The following is a 21,958-nucleotide window of genomic DNA, read 5'->3' as shown; positions in this document are numbered from 1 at the left end:
TTATTATTATTTGTTACAATAATATACACAGAAATATCACAAAACAGATACAGTGCTGATAAAACAGTGTAATACAGAATTTCATAAGCACAAAAAAAAAAAAATGTGAGCTCGAATTACCATGGGCTGAATTTTTAGCATACAACTAATATTACATGTAATTACAAGCAGTGGCAATTTGCTATTGCTCAAAACACAAAACAGATAATAAGAATTAATCGAATTAAAATTTCATTAATAAAAAATTACTGTACCCTGCAAAAGATTTATTATGCTAGAAGATGTGCCATTTTGAGCCATATAATGATAGTTCCCATATGTCACATTTCTTAAAATTTCCTTCACACATGACCTAAAAAATATAGGGGGAAATTATAACTAACAAAGTTAAAATAATCACAGAATTCATAATATTAATACCAATTTATAAAAGAAACTATAAAACAATGTTTGTTTACACTATTTAATTTATTTCACTGGAAAAAGTTAATTACACTTTCAATCAATTCTCCATATAAACAGATATGGAACCCTGAATTATCCAGCTTCTTTTTTGGGGGAACTCTGACTAAGTGGTATGAAGAAGGGTCTAAGGAGTGATGTCTTCAGCTGGGTATCTAATCAATGACTAAGCAAAACTAAAACTTTAAAAATCTTAATTTAAATTTCCATTGCTTTTATTCTGAAATAAAAATTTTCAATAGGTGAATATTTGGCTAATGCAAAATATTCTAAGAGGAATAAAATATGACTTTCAAACAATTTTAAATATCCTTAACATTTAAGAATTTTTTTAAATAACTTTGTTATAATTAATAATTTATCACCATGCAATTATATAAAAATAGATTCAAAATATGGATTTATATGTTTACTTTGTAACTACTTATTTTGTTACTAATACTATTTCTTTAATTAACTAGTTCTTGATAATTTTCTTTTTTGAAGGTGCATATGATTTGAGGAATTTCTCCCTGACATCCCCACAAATCTGCACACCACCGACTCAACTTAATTAATAATTCTTAATTTTTTACTATAGAATAATTTCAACTTACATTTATATAAAAAGTAGATTCAAAATATGACTTTACATTTTTGTAACTACCTATTTTGCTATTAATATTAGCAACAAATATACAGTCCACACTCGTACAATGTACAATTCACAGAACACTTGTGGTCCAAATGAAAATAAATGCTATAACGCAATATGGCTCTATTGTGAGTACACAAAAGTCTATCGAAAATATTTACTCATAAATACTGAACTTATTTTGGCAAACACATTTTTTTATCCACTTATATTTTATTTCTGTTTTAAGCATATGACCTCACGCTGGTTAAGGAGCAGCCGTTATCACAATCTAACATATGTCCAGAGGATTTCAAAGTCAAATCAAAATTAAAATCAAGAAGAATCTGAATAACTAGACGTTTTAACACCATGTAAATCAACTCTCACAACAGTTAAACAAGAAAAATATAATTAATGATCTTATTGAACCCTTTGTAATAAAATTTAGAAAGCTTATGCAGCCATTTACAAATACATACATGGATTCCAATTTCCATGTAAGGAAGCAATAAGAATTTTTAATTCTTAATAATGAAAAGTATTTGATATTTCACGATCTTTTAGTTTAGACCTTAGCCTATGAATAAATAAGAATGTGAACAGATAGTCCTAGTCCTGTCACTCTTTTTCTATTCACAGAGAATTCATGGTATTTCATGCTTATTGAGCAATAACATCAAAAGAAATAATAGTTTGAATTTAAAACTTTTGCTATCCATTGATCAATCAACAATGGAAAAATGTTTGCTTTGAAAGTGCAAAAATGCTTAACACTTGATTGGAGAGTGATTTCCTTCTTTATTTTTTTCTAAATTTTTTTTCTTGAATAAAAAATATAAACAAATTTTTGGTCACTATATTGGAATGATTCACATAGTTCTAATGAGCCCTAAAATAACATTGCATGTATGGAATAGCAAATGGGACTTTATGTATTGGTTGCAATGATGGAAGGGGTGCAGTAATGAGAGCCATGCTAAAAAGCTTTAACTGTACAAACCAAAGATTATTAATTAATTAGAAAATATTTAATGAGAAGAGTGAAATTTTTTCATGGTTTAATCAAAGTTTAAAAACCATGTTTAATGTCAGGCAGTTTATGAGCGAAAGTTGTAAATCATTAAGAAAATGCCAAGAGTGCTTTTGATAATATTTGACACTTCAAGAGCTCCAAAAGAGTCGAGATGTTTCATAAAATCGAGATCATTTCGAGAGCTTTAGAATTTAAATCATGCACCAATGAATACTAATTTTAAACTGTTTCCTCACCTGATGCCCTCATTTTCCAAAGCTAAGTTTTTGATTTTTGACAAAAGGAGGGAGTTGATCTCTGGCTGTTCCCTATTGTCCAAAGAAAACACCAGGTTACCAATGGTATGTATAGTTGGATTACTTTTCATTAAAAGTTCTGCAGCCAATATTCGTGAGGCAGGCTCCTGATGAGGCCAAAACTGGTTGTAAATCCTCAGAAGAGCTTCGTGGATCTGAAAACAATAGCTTATCAATCTTAAAACATAAATTTTAATTTTTATAAATATGAGAATTAAATGAGATTCAATAAAAATGATAATTATACAATTCTGATTTTAGATTTTCAATAATATTTCACAAACAAGTATTGTTATTGCATCAAACTGTTAGTTAGACAATAACATTGTTAAAATTTATCATTGTGAATAGTTAGAGCAAGTTCATTTGATGAATAAACTGTTTTTAAGTACAACTAGTGAAATATTTAAACTGAGATAGGATAATTTAAGATAGTGAACTTTTTACCAAGAATTACTTGCATAGTAGAATTTAAAAAGTAATACTTGTTTTGCAATCTTATTGAAAACAGAATAATTGTTGGTAAATCTATAATGAAACTTGTGAACTAAATTTATCCAAATACTAAGATCCCTAGTTCTTCTTTTTATTGTTTTCAATCTATTCTATTTATGGACTGTATTAAAAAGATATTAAAAGAATTTAAAAAACTCTATTTAGATCAAAGTATACAGTAAATTATTAAATATGGAAAGCATCAATACAGGTATTTAACAGAAGCGGACATAAAATTTCAAATTTTAATATCAATCAAATTTTAATATCAAAATTAGAGTTAAAATTAAATTAGGTTAATTTAATTAAATAATAAAAATTAATTAAAGTTAATTAGAGCAATAAAAGGCGTTAGAAAGAAAAAATTATTTTTGTGCCATAATATTAAATTACAATATTAATTAACATTGCAAAAGAAAAAATCATTTTGTGCCACAATATTAATTAACATTGCTGCACACTGTTAACCAAAGTAAAACAAAAAATGACAGCACAAACAATCTAGTCAACAGAAACAGTGATCTTTTCAGAGTTTAATATCTTGTATTCTTATTAACCTTTTTGCGCCGACTGTCAAGTATACATAGCAGCATAGAATGCTCATATTTTTAAACCAACAGTGTTCTGAAATGTTTTAAAAATTACAATATTTGGGACAAGATGCCATTGTATATTCATGGGATTTAAAGTACATATAGATTTGAGTTTCAACCGAAATGAGGTTCCATCCATGTGATTTTTCATTATATAAGTTTCAAAATCACATGCTTTAAGATGGCTCTCCAAAATGAGTATAAACTAAGTGGAGAATTAATTTCATTTTTGCATGTGAGAGTATTGTGTATATGGCCCTGGCTCAATGATAAATGTGTGCTAGCAAAATGCTACAGGATAGAATTGTAAAAACTTAACATGTTAAATTTTACCACTGAAGAGAGAGGAGCAAAAGTTATTTCTATGTTAAATTCTTCTTGATATCATCAACAATGTAGTAATACATAAACACAACAATAACACAAAAAATAGAATTACTTAAAATTAAAAACATCTCTATAGAAAAAAAACTGCTTAGAATAAGTAAACTCAAATCTGAATTAAAAAATAAGTAAATAACAGTTATGAAATTCCATGTCTGGTGTTTTGAAGTAGCAATTTTAAATAACTTTCAAAGTTTTTTTTTCATAAATACTTTTAGAGTGGTTTGATCAATCTTAATATTATAACTGATTATTTGGCTCGATAATAATACTCTATGTGATAATAATTTTCCAATTAATATTGCTGATAATAGCATTGAAGCCAGCACATCTTAATTTGAATTGGAGTATTTTGGAACAATTGCTGTAACAAACACTTGAGTGAAAAGAAGATAGTCTGGTAGAAGAAAATAATGTTATGAATGTCCAAGGCATGACACCAAATATGTCCTTCCAGTTTAACTGACAATTAAACCTGATTTTATCTAATTTTAAGTCAGAAATTAAAGAGATTCATTCACGTAATCTAAATAAATTAATGAAATGGTTAAGACTGGAAGAGTTTGCATTAACTATACAGCCTATCATATGAGGTTTCTATCTTGGGCACAACTAAAAATTCAAGCTTTAAAAAATGGGCACACATCAAAATGCTCGTTTGAGAAAATTGACATAGCAAAAAATGCACTTTTTCAATATTTAACAAAGAATTTCATATTTATTTTTCCTGAGTTTTTTTAAACACTAAGGTTAATCCTTATGGGCAAAGCCTTAGACTTCAGGCTGGACAGGCTGTGTATGTAATTTTTCAGGTGATATGTATTTTCATATTCAGAATAATAAATGATAAAATGGCTTTTAAAAATCTAAATTTTTACAACGTCAACTTAATACTGCTATTATAAATTTATAAGATCCATGACAACCTTGTAAAAACTAACCTTATACTGACTTCCAAAGTTTTTTAAAAAAGACTAATTAAAAAAATGTACTAAATGATTTCGGCAAATCAAAGGCAACACATAACGAGCATATTTGTATAAATTAATTTATTCCTTTGAAAAGAAACAGTTTTCACAAAAAAAGTTTGAAACTTAGAATCAAATGCTATGTCCATTTTTCAAAATATGCGTTTTGTTTTGTGTCCATTTTGTTCTATGTCCATTTTCTAAAACAGGCATTTTGAGCTATGTCCATTTTCTTAAACACACATTTTCAGTGTTGTGTCCATTTCTTAAATACATATTTTGAGTTGTTTGAGTTTCTTTAAACAAGCATTTTAAGCTGTGTTCATTCTCTTAAGGACACATTTTGAGCTGTGTCCGCAGTGTTTTCACTACAGCGTGAGAACGCGAGAATCTCGCATATTTTTTTCTTTTCTCGCATTAAAAAATTATTACTGCGAGAAATTCGCGCATTCTATAAATCAATTTCAAAATTCGCGAATTTCTCGCATTTTGGAAGAAGCTTCAAATTACGCTATTTAGAATAAAATCCGTTTCACTTTTCTTCCTGGATCTTTCATTATTTTCAACATTTGTTCCATTATCTAGCTTCCCTATTTACCAGTATTGTTCAGAACCTTTTCGAACAACAGAACACAACCGAACCACGGAACCCCTTTCAGAACACATTTCTCTGCAACCACGTGTTTATCGTAGGTAAGGTTTTTTCATTGTAAGACGTTCAAATTTTTTATGCACTAATGTAAGATGGACAAATACCTAGTAAAGGCAAAATCTTCTATGATGATGCAGCAAAAATATTCAATGCTTTAAAAAATAGAAGACGTTAAAAATGTATTATAATAAAAGAAATGATTTTTTTTTCAAGTCTATTTGTGTTTTTTTAGTTTTTAGAAATCTCACTTAACTTTCTGAAATCTCACCCTGTTTTTGAGATAGGGTGAGAAATTCTCACCCATTTTTTTTCTTTGATGAAAACACTGGTCCGTTTCCTTAAACAGGCATTTTCAATTGTTCCCATTTTCTTAAACATACACTTTGTGCTGTCCTATATTTCAAACACACATTTTAAGCTGCGTTCATTTTCTTAAGGTTGGAAAACGGATTAGTGATGATGAAAACTCCATTGGAAACGAATCACTGGGCGAGAGGAACGAAAATGGAGAACTGTTTGTTTCCCTGTGCGAACTAAATAGTTTAAACATAGGTGGGAGTAGATTCAAGCATAGAGAGATACATAAATGTACATGGACCTCACCAGACGGAAGAACAAAGAATCAAATAGATCATATTGCAATTAATAACAAGTTCAGAAGCTCACTAAGAGACGTAAGAGCGATGAGAGGTGCCGACGTTGGATCAGATCACTACTTGATTCTTGCAATATTAAAACTAAAATTAAGAAAATCACCAAAGAAGACGGGACATAAAAGAATAAGCTATGACATTGCTAAGTTAAAAGCCAAAGAGTGCAGACAAGAATTTTCAATCGAGTTGAAAAACAGATTTGAGCTGTTAAAGGAAGAAGAAAATCATGGCAACACTAAGCAATCAGAAAATGAGGTAAAAGAAAAAGTTGAAGAGACTTGGGAACATATCAAAAACATTTATTGCGACGTAGCAGAAAAAGTGTTGGGTAAAAAGAAAGGAAAGAAAAGCAAAGAATGGATTACGGGAGAAACATTAATACTAATTGAAAGCAGAAGGAAAAAGAAAATACAGATGGAAACTACAAAGTCTGAAAGATTATTTAATCGGTATAGACAGCAGTATAGTCAAATTGATAGAGAAGTAAAAAAGTCAGCCAGAAAAGACAAAAGGAAATATTTCACAGACCTTGCCACTGAGGCTCAAGATGCAGCGCAAAAAGGACAAATAAGTACTTTCTATCAGAAAGTGAAACAAATAAAAGGAAATAAACGAAATTTGCAATGTGCAGTATGAGACAAAAACAATAAGTTACTTACTACGGATAAGAGAATCGAAGAAAGATGGAGAAAATATTTTGAAGATACGCTTAACGCACACCATGTTGAAAATTCTGAGCAACTCCCAAATGTTACATTAAATGTAGCATCTACTGTAGATTCTTTTTTTCTTCTTTGGAAGATATCTCGCTGGATGAGGTACAGAGTGCCCTGAGGGCCACAAAACCAAAGAAGACTGCAGGGAGAGACGGAATCGTGGCAGAGATGCTTAAGGCAGATTTTGAAACCGCTACAAGACAGTTGCAAAAGCTCTTCAATGAAATCTGGAGAAATGAAAGAATACCAGAACAATGGAAAGAAGCAGTAATAGTGAAAATTCCCAAGAAAGGCGATCTAACAAAATGCGAAAATTGGAGGGGCATCAGCCTACTTTCTATACCGGGAAAAATATTTGGAAGAATAATTTTGAATAGACTAAAACATGAAATTTATGGAATTTTAAGAGAAGAACAGGCAGGTTTCCGCAGTGGAAGTGGAACAATGCAGCAAATCTTCACACTTAGAAATATCATTGAGCAAAGCTTAGAATTTAACACCTCTTTATATTTAAACTTTATTGATTTCAGTAAAGCCTTTGATTCAGTTAAGAGAGAGAAATTATGGGAAATTTTATCACTTTATAATATACCAGAAAAATATATTAACATAATCAAAGATATTTATGATAACAGCAAAGCATGTATAGAAGTAAATGGAGAATTAACCGAATTATTTTTAGTAAAAACTGGCGTGAGACAGGGATGTGTTTTATCGGGATTTTTATTTATACTGGTGATAGACTGGATTATGCGAAACAGCTTGAAAGATGAAAAAAGAGGAATAAGGTGGAATTTCACAACTACTTTAGAAGACCTTGATTTTGCTGATGACATCGTACTTATTTCATCCAAATGTACAGACTTTCAACTTAAAACAGACAAATTCAACAAATATTCAAATAGTGTAGGTTTATTCATGAACAAGAAGAAAACTAAAGTAATGAGAATAAATCAAAAGAAAAATGACAAAATTAAAATCGAAAATCACGAAATAGATGACATAGAGTCATTTAGCTATTTAGGTTCTATTGTAGATAAAAAAGGTGGAAGTAGTGAAGATATTAGACAGAGAATAATCAAAGCAAGAACATGTTTTAAGGGATTACATAAATTTTGGAGAGAGTCAAATATTGAAATAAAGACAAAAATAGTTGTTTACAAAGCTATTGTTAGAGCAGTACTATTATATGGCGCAGAAACCTGGAAACAGACTAAGATCGAAATACAAAAATTAGAAACCTTTCAAAACAAATGTTTAAGATTTATTTTTAAAATTTTCTGGCCTTACAAAGTATCAAATCAAAATCTATTAAAGAAAGCTAAAATAAAAACAATCGAAGATGAACTTAAAAAACGAAGATGGAGCTGGCTCGGACATATCCTTAGAATGCCCAAAGAAAAAATTTCATCTGTTGCGCTTACATGGGCCCCTGATGGTAAGAGAACAAGAGGAAGACCCAGACTTACCATCCAGCGCATGTTTTTGGGCGAATTAAAAGAATGTGGAATATCTGGCTGGGAGGAAGCAAGATCTATTGCTAAAGACAGGAGGCGTTGGAGGGATATGCTAGAGGCCTTAAGTGCCCAAGGCACGTAGAGGATAAGTAAGTAAGTAAGTCATTTTCTTAAACAGGCATTTTGAGCTGGGTTAAGAATAAAATGCTCACCTAATATCTTATTTTTAAGAACACAGAATAATAATAAAAAGAATCTTACTTCAGGTGTAAAATGTTGAACCCCAATATCTTTCATAGCTTCAAGGGCCATCAAACCTAGAACTCCTCCCTTTTTGGCAAATTCTAAGAGCACGGGTAAATATTGAGGTAATGCAGCATTTCGGAAAGCAAGCAGATAGCTCATAATGCAACTAGCACTTTGGCAACCTTGAAGCTCTTTCAAGAAAAGATTACTCATAGTTTGGACTATCTGTATAAAGCATATTATTAAAAAAATGTGTAAACAAAGAAGTTATTCACTGAAACTATAATAAAACTATAACAATTAATTTTAATTATTGTAACTATAATTAATGATAAAATGTTTCAAAACAAATAGAATACATTTTAGTTAAGCCCATTAAAGTGCTTTTCAAAAAAAACTAAATTTTAAAAACAAAAATTAAAATTTTTTTTAAATTATAACATAATTAAATGGAAAATCAAAAAAGTAAAAATATGCTAATGTGTATAATATAGAAATGCATGGTTATTTAAAGTTGCTAGCAAATCTAAAGTTTTGTATTATGTTTAATATTTAATAACTATTGTAAAAACAAAAAATACTTTTAAATCTGTGTCTTAGAATTGCTTCTGTTTATACATTACAACAAAAAAAATACTTTCAAACAATTAAATAACGTACTTTATTAAAATTAATAAAGTGTCTATATAAGAATAACTATAGTTGGAAATTAGTATGATGACATAAAACAAATTTTAAAAATTAAAAAGAATTTAAAATGAACAAAAGAAATTTAGAGTGTTAAAAGTTCTTTAATAATAAAAAAAATAGTAAATAAAAACAAAAATTATTGAAATTATAAATATTTTAAATCTGTAACACAAATATTACTGAACCTGAAAATAATGTAAAATTACCCTAAATAATATAGTAGTACTTGCTAAAAATGAACAAGATGAAATAAATCAAACTTTTGAAGTTAAAATGAAAAGTGAACCACGTAACATAAGTGAACTACATAAGTGAAACATTTTATCTAAATGGAAAGATAAGAAAATCAAAACTAAAACTATTGAAATTATAGACATTTGTGTTCTACAAACCAGCGAATCAGAACAAGCTGTTTTACTGCGACAGTATGTTCGCATCAAAGATGATAGAGCAACCAAAATTGTGGACCGCAACTTTTCAGATTTAATATTTTTATTCAGAAGTTTCTGAAAATTAAATATACAAAGTTATATCAAGATACAACCAAAAAATTTTTAATTAATGGTACATATCGAGAAAATTCTAAAAATATTTTAATTAAAAATTACTTGAAGAAAAATTATTGCTTACGTTTTTTATAACACAGAAATCAAAGTTAAAACTAAAGCAATTTATGCATAACATGTTATTATGCATGTATCAGCATCCTTATGTATATAGTAACATGTATGACATGTTATTATGTTATGTATGTATTAACATCTTAATGTGTGTAGTAACATGTATGACATTGTTAAACAACCTGCATTGGCATAGAGTTAAATAGTATTCACAAAAGTTCACAATTTAAGTTTATGTCAAAAAAAAAAAACCAACAAAAAAACACATATTATGGAAATATTTTTTTCATAATACTCAATAAATGGTGAAAATTTAGAGATTAATCATCCATCATATCACTATGAAAATGTTATAATTAATATGAATATCAAAAAACTGATATTATTATTTATTTTTATTGGTACATCTAACCTTTTTGTTACAAATTCAGAATTTTAACAATTTCAAAATTTGCAGATTTAAGAACTATTTATGTATTTATTAACCAAATGGAAATTTTATCTTCTAACAGTTTTTTTTTTTTTTTTTTTTTTTTTTGTGTAGTAAGTAAAACATTTTTAAAATTCAACATGAAATGCAAAAAAGATATACTGACTCATCTATAGATATAGTTTTCATTGCTTATGTAACTATTCTTTATCGCTTATGTAATTAATGTAAATGAGTTGCTATTTAACAAGGTGAATGAGAAAAGCAATATAAGGTAATAATTTATAGAAATATATACAACATATTTTGAAGTTTAAAAGATAAATCATGTCGGATTGTCCTTTGAAAAAGTGATTTAGTATGTCTAATTTCAGCAGAGTCTTATATCAATAGTGACTTATATCAGTAGTGTCTTATATCAGCATGAGATATACAAAACAGCATGCAAAAACTGCTGACACATTCTAAAATAAATAAATAAATAAAGTAAAAAAGACTTAAGAGACAACAGAGCAATAAAACATAAAATACAATGACACATTTTAAAGATTTCAGCATATTAATTAAGATTATGTGGTAGAAAAATTAATTTATTATTTTTGGCATAAAATATTCCATGCAGTAAAATAAAATTTTTAAGAAACAATTTTCAAGTAGACTAAAAAGAATAATTTCATTCAATAATTTTTGCTTTGACTTAAATTGAAAAAAAAAAAAAAAAAAGAAGAAGAAGAAGACTGCATCACTTTTGAAAAAGTTGGGTTGAGGCAGTTCTAGTAAAAGTAAAATTACTTTTTTCTTTTTAGTTTTGTGTCTGTCAATTTTTTTATGACAGAAAATGCTCTAAATTTTGAGAAGCAAAAAATTTTGCTTGTACCACATTCAAGAAACAATAGAAACTTGAATTGTCGCACATCATAAAGTTAGGGTTAAAATTTAAGATAAATAGAAGTAGTCAAAATTTGAATTGATGATAAATTTTCCTTGAAAACAAATTCTGTTTTTAACAGTCACAATATGATTGAAACTTGCATTTTAATTATACAAAACGCTCCCATGAACACTCTACTTAGATAGAAAATTGCCAGAATTTGACTGACAATAAATTGTATACCACAATAAAATGACAATAAATTCTGACAGTAGCTATCAGAAAATAGTTGGAACTTTTTTTTATCGATGAATATTTAATAAAATAGATGATTTAGCTATGAAATAAGGATAAATCTTTCTTGAAGTAGCCATAAAATGATTGAAACTCACTATGTCATCAAGCACAGAAATATTTTAAAGATACTCTACAGAGTGCTCTACAGAGATTCCAACTTACTCCAAACAGCAAATAAATATTTTAAAGTGGTAGTTTATCTATTGTGATTCTTGGTTCAATAAATTCAATTTAGTAGGCTTTTATCTACCACTATTTCTAAATAATTCGTAGGCTTATATAATTCACCACTTTAAGAGGTTATGTCATGCTATACCTTTTAAAAAGCAACCAAAAATAGGCAAATATTTGCAAAATTTAGGTGGTAGTTATTTACCGTTTTTTTTTAAAAACTATTTTGGCGTGTCCGGAGCAGTTGGCATCTCTGGCTCTACCAAATTGGTAAGTGGACCAAATTTTAATTTGAAAATTATCCCACTCACTACAAAGCTAGAGTATGAGTTAATGCATCAAATCATGCACGCATTAAACTTTCAAAAAAGGTCATCACTTATCCTGAACCATTTGTAAATATTTGCATAGTTAGGAGAAATTATGGGAATACATAAATGATGTGGAAAAAGAATCTATAGAAGTATTTATTTACTAATGTTTTAGATATCAGTGCATCAGTAGGATTTGGAACTACAGCGAGACACAGAAGGAATCTTTCTGCTATGTCTATATCTTTACTTTCAAAGTCAATGAGTTCAAAAGCCACATCTAAGGAATCATCAGTCTGAGCAGCAGCCAACACATCCAACAACTGGGTCCTCAAAAAGAAAGAAAATGTTACATGTTTACACATTAGAGAAAAAAAATTCCACACAAATGATAAACAATTTGCTATGCTACCTAAGCTTAAATCATTAATAATTGTCAGTTGTATATGTGTTGCCATCAATCTGAGAGGATTTATAAATCGACTATGTCAACCTTCATTTATCAAAAGGTACCTCAAGACAGAATCAAATTAACGTCTTATATACTAGTTATTTGGTATTTAATATTTGTACTGGTAGTTACGCTACATTGCTCCCCTTTCAGAAGTTTTATCTGTGATAGAATTCGAATAACGAAAACCACTAGATGATTCATGCTGTTTATTTATTTGCACCAATTTTGCTTATAGCATTTCGCTAATTTTTTCTTCTTCTTCATATCGATTACTGACCAGGAAACTTTTGATTTACTTCACTGGATTTTTCCTTTTTTCAAATAATAGTTTTTCATATATTTAGGTCAGATGATACAACATATATTTATGAATATAATTTTTTTTTTTTGGAAATTTATAATATAAACAGAATATTATGAAATAAAAATATTAACTAATTATACAAATTTATAAGTGTCGTGCAATACAATTAAAAATTCTAGAGTAACTCGGTAGTAAAAGAATAGTTAGTGTAATAATAAACACGTGTATTACCAAAGATTGTAACAGAAGTCATGTGTATGTTTGGTTAATTGTCGCTATTCTCTAGAATATCTGGCATGTTTAAAAAAAGTATAAAACATGAGAATTATTATATACTATGTTCAATCATTGGAATGCCTAGGCACTTTATAAAATGACGAATGCTCCTTAGACAAAGTAAGAAATACGTGCAATACATGCGAATATGTTAATTGTTAAAAATTACCAAAGAAGGCTTTGGCAATGTGTGAAATGCTAATAATTTTATACTTTTCCAGTTTGCTATTAATTATTCGATGGAATACACAGGCAATAGGAGAAGTATTAATCCTTTCATACTTGGCATTCTTTGGAAAGTCAGATTTAATACATAGATGGTAACATACGGGCAATAAATAAATATACAATAGGATAAAACCTTGAACAACTTCAAATATCATAAATCATAAGGTATTTTAATTGCAACAGATATGATATTCATTTAATTATAGTATTTTAATAAGACAACAAATTCATTCTCACTTGACAAAAGTCAGCAAAGTGAAAAAATATATTTTTTTAAAATTACATTAACATTTAAACTAATGATTGAATTTTATAATTTTTAATGATCTTTAAGATATGCCTAATAAAACTTTATAATTATTCATAAGACATATTAAAAGCTTTATTTTATTTATGGAAAAACTCCCATATGAAAAAAGGAAGTTAGCTTTACTTTCATGTGTCTCCTTACTTCTACTATCTCTGTTACTTCGGTAGATTTTGGAAATTAGGGATCCTTAGGACCCAGGACTACATTTTTACCTGGGGTAGGTCCTTTTTTACTAGAAGTACTTTTTTACTCTATTTTTAATTATATTAATCTCGACTTTAGAGATATATAGAAAAAATAAATATTTTATGACTAGGAAAAAGAAGTGTGATTAGGAATTTATTCAGTAATAATTCCATAAAAAAAATTAAAACTAAAATTTTTATATCAATTCAACTCAAAATTATTTCCATTTGCCTCTTCTGCTATTAATGAAGAAGAAAATATTAATTTTATTCTAAATTTAATTTTAACATAAATCTGCGGTTGCACTATTTTTTCCCCCAGCATCATCAGAATTTATTATCCATGGATGCGTTGCAACTTTTTCATAACTCTCCTTTAATTTTCGGCATATTTGATTTGCAATAGAGTTTTAACGGAATCCCTGTACCTAATTTTAAAAAAAAATAGCTCACCTCCAGTTTATTTAGACTGCCAAAGAAAAGGGCATCATGATCAAACAAGATGAGTATATTCATTAAATTTTAAGACTCTTTATTTTAAGATTTAAAGAAATGAAGTTTCTCTACTATTCAAAAAGGCCTTAATACTTAAAACAACAATGCTGTTTCCGTAATTAATTAAGAATACCTAAATGATTACTCTTCAATTAAAAACATAGGAGTAACACAAAATATCATGCAATTCTTACAATATTCTGGCATCAGTATCTTTAAAAAGCATCAAAAGTTCCTTTTTTGAAGCTTTTCTAAAGCTATCTAAAAATTTCAGAAATCCAGTTGCAGACTTTAATTCCCCAATATATTCAGGAAGTAAATTGGTTCCATATTCTCCCACCAATTCACGAACCTAAAATATAATTTTAACAAACTTACTAAAATGCTACTTATTTACCTAAAAGACAATCACAATAATTATATCAGCCACAATTATAGTTAAAAGACATTTTGATTTGGGGAACAAAGTATTAAGATGTTTTAAATTTGCATTATATATTATATAAAACCTTTATTACACATTGGTTATGCGTAAGACCAATATAAAATTGTCAAGTTTAGTGGCAGCACAGCAGAAAAAGTGTAGCAAGTAAAGATTTAATTGAAATAGCATGCTTAAAATTTCAACACCACTAAGTAAAACTAATACACCTGAATACCCTATAAAACTGCAATGCAGAATAATAATATTAAATGTAGATTATCTTGAAGAAATGACAAATATATTTAAATTATAAAAACGAAAATGTTATAGAAAATATAAAGAATCCTTTAGTACAAAAATGTAGAAACTAAAAAAAATCTTTAATTTTATATTCCTTATTATTTTGTAATTCAGAACAAAAAGTGAACATTTGAATTGAAGAGATCTTTATTTCTTATTTTGAAAGAGCAGAGACAAAAATTTGAAAATTAAATTTTTAAGTTACAATAACATAAAATTTTTAAAAATTCTTAAAAAATATAGATAATCATTTTTTTTCCTTTTAAAATAATTCTCTTGCCATAGACAAAAGAATTATGATATGTATAAACTAAAATATTTCACATCCAGGTTTTATTTCAATAGCTAGGAATAAATGGCTTTAGGACCTAAAGTTCTGTGGAAGGGTAACAAGGGTTCTGAGAGTTCTTTTAACTAGTAATTAAATTTATATCGAATTAATAATCCATTATTTATTTAACATATTCGTTATTTTTTTAAAATATAATTTAAGTGGAATGCTTGTGAAGAAAGAGATTTCCAAAATTATTTTTCTAATAACAATATAATGAATGAGATATGAAAAGGATATGCATTCATGAAAAACTCCATTTGTGTTTTGCATTGAATAAAAATAACCAAACTTAACAATGAAGTTGTATGTTTCTCTCATAACCATTATGAAATTAATTTTCTTCCTTTTCCATTTTGATTTCAAAGGAAAAAATATTTCAGCTCATTCCTTTTCAGTTGATGCATACATTAAAATCAAATTAAGAACTACACTAGATACTACTCTAGACCTGTGAATTCAATTATCTGACCTAAAACCCAATTTTAAGCCTAATGTTGAAAAATGATATGATAAAAAAATTTCATTCTTCATTCATTCACTGAATATTTTCAAAACAATTAAAATCTATCGTTACTTTACATCTTCATAATTACCAAAGAAATTTATTTATTACATCCAAAGGAAGGTTGATCCTTTAGGATATCACAGCCCAAAAAATAAGAAACAGCTGGAAATCAGCATCTATTATGTTTGAATATTTGAAAGCAGAAGAAGTCGGTATCAGTGGATACTTACAGATTTGCATTTAGAAAGACAAGGTGCTGCTTCAGTAGTAACTTCAAGAGGTTCTGATTTCAATTTTGATCCCATTTCTATGCAAAACAAAAGTAAATTTACGTTAAGTTTTCCACATCTTATGATAAAAATTTCATAAAAATATTTTTACCATAGAGGGTGTCCCATAAATATTGGAACAAACTTTAAAGAGAGGTAGGGCATATCGAAAGGATGGAGAAATGCATAGCAATCCCAAGACCATAAACGTCATTAGCATTTAACAAGTTAAAACGCTAAATTATGATAAAACAGTTACTATTACTATAGCCTATTTGAATGCAATTTTTAACAACGATTGCAATAATTGCAAAATGCATTCAAATAGGCTTAGAAGACATTTTTATCGTAATTGGCATTTAATTTAACAAGCATGTTTAAAACGTTAAATTATGATAAAACAGTTACTATTACTAGAGCCTATTCGAATGCAATTTTCAACAATAATTATTGGGGAGCCGTGATGGCTCAGGGGATAGGGTGTTCGCCTTCCAATGCAGCAAACCGGGTTCTAATCCCAATCTATACGAATTCCGCATCCGACTTGGCTCAAGGGGCTGAGAGCTTGCCTCCGAATAAAGTGAACCGCTTTCGAATCCCAGTGATGGGTGGGATTCGAATCCGAGCAAATTCCGTACCTGGCTCGCAATGACCACAGTGCTGACGTGAAATATCCTCAGTGTTAGACGGATTATGGGTTAGAGTCCCCTTGCCGTCAGGCTAACCGAGGGAGTTTCTCGTCGTCTTCCTCCCCACGTAAAGTAATGCGGATTAGCTCCATCAAAAATTTCTCCCAATACTCAATCCAGGAGTTCTCTTGTTTTCTGGATTGGGTCGTAAAGCCATAAAATAGGGTCGGCTGTTCAACGACGGTTATATAAAAAAAATTTTAATACAAATAATTATCAGGAAACTTAAAATTCAGATAATTTAGATAAATAAAAGTACCAGTTCAAAGATGCAGAAACAGAAAATTCACAATAAAGATGCAGCCCTAGCAGTCTACAGCGACATTTAAGGAGATGGGTTGCTATGACATCCACAATTCTCTTGGTGTGCCCTACCTCTCCTTTAAGTTTCTCCCAACATTTAGGGGATAAACTGTGTTTTTATTTGAACAACAAAGAACATACCTTGGGATATTGTATTTAAAATAGCAGCAACATTTTTGCCGCTTAAAACAGGACTGCCTTGAGACTGTGAAACATACTTCACATGAAATCTAAAAAAGTAAAAATTCATGCAGTTTCAAATCGCCTACGACGGTAATAATACAAAAATAATTACATTTCATAAACTTTGACTGTAGGAAAAATGTCGCTTCTAATTAGTATTTTATAATTTAGTAGTGATCGAGAATGCATTTAGCTCAATAGGTATTTACTTAACTGAGATATTTACATAAAAATGTAGGATACTAATTCAATCCTTTATTATTATTATTCATTAATTAAAAAAGGATCTTCATGATTTAATACAAAGTATAAGTAGAGAGCCTGCTCAAATAAACAAATGAGCATAATTGATTGAGTTATCAATTCAAAAAATATATAATTTTCTAAACTAAGTAGTAATGGTATTCAGGTTTGACACGAGTCTTGAACATTTTCAAAAGTGGCAGTAAAAATTAATTAAACACTGATTTTTTTTTTATATATTTGTGAAAATCAATAGCTATTTTGTCATGAGATAGATATCTTTAACCAAATCACTTTGTTTTACATTTCTCAAAATAATTGGTCATATAAAAAAAATTATGCTAGCATTAATTTAAAATCATTGCCAATGAAAAATTTTAAAACCTGTGGGAACCTTGGGTATTACTATTCAATAACAATTTTGACTGATTTCAGCTAAAAGTACCTTTTCCTAGCCCATTTTTTAATCCCCCACCCAAAAAAAAATCCGAAAAGCCAAGAGCAATGCTTAAAAAAATTAAGTGACAAAATATTCTATAAATAGTTAAACAAACAATATAAAACTGTAAAATAAAAAATATGAAATAAGTCAATTGACTTTTGTCCAAAACATATATAGTTAGAAATAATTTAATAAAAGTATGATTGTTTCAGAATATTGTTGAGTAAATGCAACTCCACTTTTACTTGTTACCAGCTGTATCCAAATTAGATGAACTTTTCATAAGTATTTGTATTTCAGCTCTTTTCAAAAAAAGTTTATTTTAATCATAAAAACTTTTTTTGAACATAAGACTTTATTAGATTATATCTAAACTTAAAACAACAATCAAAAATGTTGGTGGATCTCAAAGAGGAAATAACAATTTTTTTAAACAAATAAACAAAAGGTCCCAAAACACATATATTTTAAAATTAATTTTATTGTTTATTATTTTTCCTATTTGTTTATTCATTATGAAATAAATTAAAATGTACAACGATAAAGAGTATAAATGCAAAACAAGAAAAAGATATTGAATACGAAAAAATTGTTTAAGAAAACATGCACCTTACTTATTTTTTACAAAAACAGCCGCCTGTTTCCATAAGTTCAAAGTCATCATAACTTCTTCCTTTCCAGTTATAGAATCGATTATACTTTGTTGTGGGATTAAATTTATAATCATTTCAGAGGAGTCACTTATGGAAGGAGACAACAGCTACAAAATACAACAAAGTTAATATAAAACTGCGTTAATAAATCAGTCAACACAAAATATAATTACACAGCAAACACATATGCTGAAAACTCTTCAATATTCTGTGTGAAAATTGTGCATCGTGAAAAAAATTGCAACACTTACTTTGAAATGCAAAACAACAATTACTATAAATTACAAAAAAAAAGTAACTAAATTAAAATAAGGTTTATTTCAGGGATGAGATTAGCCAAAACGCAAAAAAGCTGAATTTCCACGATAGTAAATTTTACGCAAGCGCAACCCTTTAATAATAAATTCCAGACAGTTTAAGGTAATAAATAATGTGTAGACATACAATTGTGTACTAATCTATTATTACAAAAACATTGGTACTTAACATTTAGTGAAAACATTGATACTTAACATTTAGTGAAAAAAATGATACTTAACATTGATACTTAACATTTAGTGAAAAAAAAAATTACCAATTGAAAAAATAAAGCTGGAAATTATATTTTTCCTCAGTTCACATAAGAGACAATTACTACTTGAAAAACTACCTGGTTTAGCAAATTAAAACTACTGAGAATATACATTAATATTTCATTTCTTTTAATAAATACTATTATGTGATTTATAGCAAATATATCAGTAATATTACTTTTTAAATTATATTGGGAAAAAAAAACTTTAACAATGGACCGAATCATTATGTTCATATTATAGTCTAATCTAACTACAGCCCTCTGAAACATATCAATAACAGTGAAGTAGAAATATATAGTAACTCCTTAACATACAAAAATTGCTATTTTAGTTTGAAAAATTACATGACAATCAGCAACTGTTTAGATAATTGTTTTTTATTTGATAAGAATTTTGCATTTTATAGCATAAATAACAGCAATTATAAATAAAATTTTGATGATGAGTTAATTAACTCTTTTTGCCCCAAAATTTTTTTTTAATTAAATCCCTTTTTAAGTGATTGCTTTTGTTTACTATATCTTTTATGTTTGCTATATTTAGTCGTTAGTCCATCTTCAAACATCTTGTGACAAATCCTATTTTTTCTTCATTGCAAGCACAGAATGTAAGTTTTGAATATATTCCCTTCCAGTTTCTCTGATGTTGTAACACTTACATATACTAATAATCGTCATTAGAAAAACAGTCACCTTTATAGTAACTAATTTTAAAAAAAATTTACTTCTTTCAAGAATCGCGATAGTTGATCTTAAAATTGCGTGAATATGAATAACAATTATGGAATTTGAAATCACACGAATATGAAACTAGATTTACGATTTTGAAAATGAGAAAATACAAACTGGGATATAGAATTTTTAAAACGCGTAAATACAAATCCCGATTCATAATTTTTAGATTGCATAAATAAGAATTATGATGCATAACTTTTAGAATGCGTGACTGCGAATCCCAATGCCTTATTTTAAAATCGCGTATAAATACGAAAATCAATGTTTGATATTATAAACCACATGAGCAAATCAACACATTGAATTTTAAACTTGCGTGAATACGAATCGCTACATAGGTTTTTAAAAAGACGCAAATACGAATCACAATATCGGATTTTTAAATCTCGTAAATAAGAATCGCAACGTACAATATTCAAATCGCGTGAATAAGAATCGCAACATGCAAATATGAAAAGCTATGTTTGATATTAAAATCGTGTGAATAAGAATCGAGATATTAGCAGATTCCAGGCTTGGGACCTCTAAAAGGCTTGTCAGAAGCAGCTATGAAAATCGGATCAATCTGGAGGGCGGGTAAAAAATTCCGAAAATCTTATCTGCTGCGTGTAAAAGGGGAGAAAATAGGTAAAATAAGTAAAAATGAGAAAGGATTAGTAGCTATGTAGTTTGAATTTTCTGTTTCTCTTCGAAAATCGGTGAATTTTCTTAAAAAGCGGAACACTTATAAAAAAAAATGAAATTTTTAGAAAATCTGAATTTTTGATAAAAAAGCTGAAATTTAAGAGATAAAAGTGAAAAAAGCGGAAATCCGCTAAAAAGCGGAAAAATCTCATCCCTGTTATTTGTTTCTTCAAGTAATTATGGAATTAAATAGAAGAAAAATAATAAACTATTTTTATTTTATTTCATAACCGTCATTGAATAGCTGACCCAATTTTTGGGTTCAACACTACTAATGTTCAACTCCGTAGCCTTTTAATTTTGCACCCAATCTAGAAGACAAAGGAACTCCTGGATTGAGTATTGGGAGAAATTTGCCTTTGTGGAGGACTTTTTGATGGAACTAACCCGCATTTGCGTTACATGAACAGGAAGACCACAAGAACCTTCCACGGTTAGCCTGACGACAAGGGGACTCTAACCCATGATCCATCTACCACTAAGGATATTACATGTCAGAACTGTGGTCGGTGCAAGCCAGTTGGGGAATTCGTATCAACCAGCCATCGCCGGGATCGAAGCCTGGTTCACTTCATTGGAAGGCGAACGCTCTATCCCCTGAGTCATCGCAGCTCATACTAAACTAATTGAAGAAAACTTTGAAACACACATAAATTGTTCATGAAATATTCATGATTAGTAAATTGTTTTCTTTCTTTTTCTTAACAGCAGGCACCGAACTTATCATTCTTTGCCACGGAAGGTGCCAGAAGAGTTGGTCATTTTGCGTTCCATGGTGAGCATCTTGTGACCAAAGTTACGGAGGGGAGCAACATTACTATATGCCACACTGCCACAGATACCAATAAATAGGATAGGTCACATTCACACATCACACAACAGTGGACAACATACAGAGAGATGCTCTGAGCAGGATTCAAACCTGCAGCAATCTGGCTTCTCAATCAGGCATGCTAACCACTCGGCCACCGGGCCAGCAGATTAGTAAACTGCTATACAAACGTATCCCAAGCTAGTAAAGATAATTCAATTATTGAAATATATCTACTCGATGAAAGTATACCTGATGAAAAGTGGCTTGTTTCTCCTGAAAGACACAGCTTTGTTTTTCTGAGTATGTTATTTTAAGAAGTTCTAATAAATATTCATTAATTCTTCTTCGCCGGCACTACAGCCTATTGCAGGCCAAGGCTTTTTCAATTCATTAATATTAATAATTACTGGTATAACTACTTTATTAAGTATAATACTTATAATACTAATAATTACTGGTATTAAAAAATGCACACAAAGAATATAATAAAAAAACTAACAAATAAATATAAACATTTGAAAAATTGAACAGGTGTGTGCATGTTATTATCTAGGGCATTGTTTCTCAACTGCTGGTCTACAGATAAATATTTG

General features: G+C 28.9%; 1 protein-coding gene across 2 annotated transcripts in view; it reads right to left on the bottom strand.

The window, feature by feature from the left end:
* The window catches only part of LOC107440433 (microsomal triglyceride transfer protein large subunit), a 63,422-nt gene that overhangs the window by 8,740 nt on the left and 32,724 nt on the right, over positions 1-21,958 (bottom strand). For both annotated transcript variants that reach the window (XM_043050618.3, XM_043050617.3), the window contains 9 exons: positions 18,520-18,665; positions 17,179-17,267; positions 16,007-16,083; positions 14,408-14,565; positions 12,126-12,291; positions 9,654-9,767; positions 8,587-8,796; positions 2,348-2,562; positions 255-352 (listed from right to left, as the gene is read on the bottom strand). In XM_043050618.3, coding sequence (XP_042906552.1) covers positions 255-352; positions 2,348-2,562; positions 8,587-8,796; positions 9,654-9,767; positions 12,126-12,291; positions 14,408-14,565; positions 16,007-16,083; positions 17,179-17,267; positions 18,520-18,665 — 1,273 coding nt within the window. The remainder of the gene's footprint in view (positions 1-254; positions 353-2,347; positions 2,563-8,586; positions 8,797-9,653; positions 9,768-12,125; positions 12,292-14,407; positions 14,566-16,006; positions 16,084-17,178; positions 17,268-18,519; positions 18,666-21,958) is intronic.

Source organism: Parasteatoda tepidariorum, chromosome 4 (genome assembly GCF_982258835.1).
Source record: "Parasteatoda tepidariorum strain Cologne lab strain chromosome 4, Ptep-v5.0, whole genome shotgun sequence".
Classification (NCBI taxonomy): Eukaryota; Metazoa; Arthropoda; class Arachnida; order Araneae; family Theridiidae; genus Parasteatoda; species Parasteatoda tepidariorum.
This window is presented reverse-complemented; position numbering and strand designations above follow the sequence as displayed.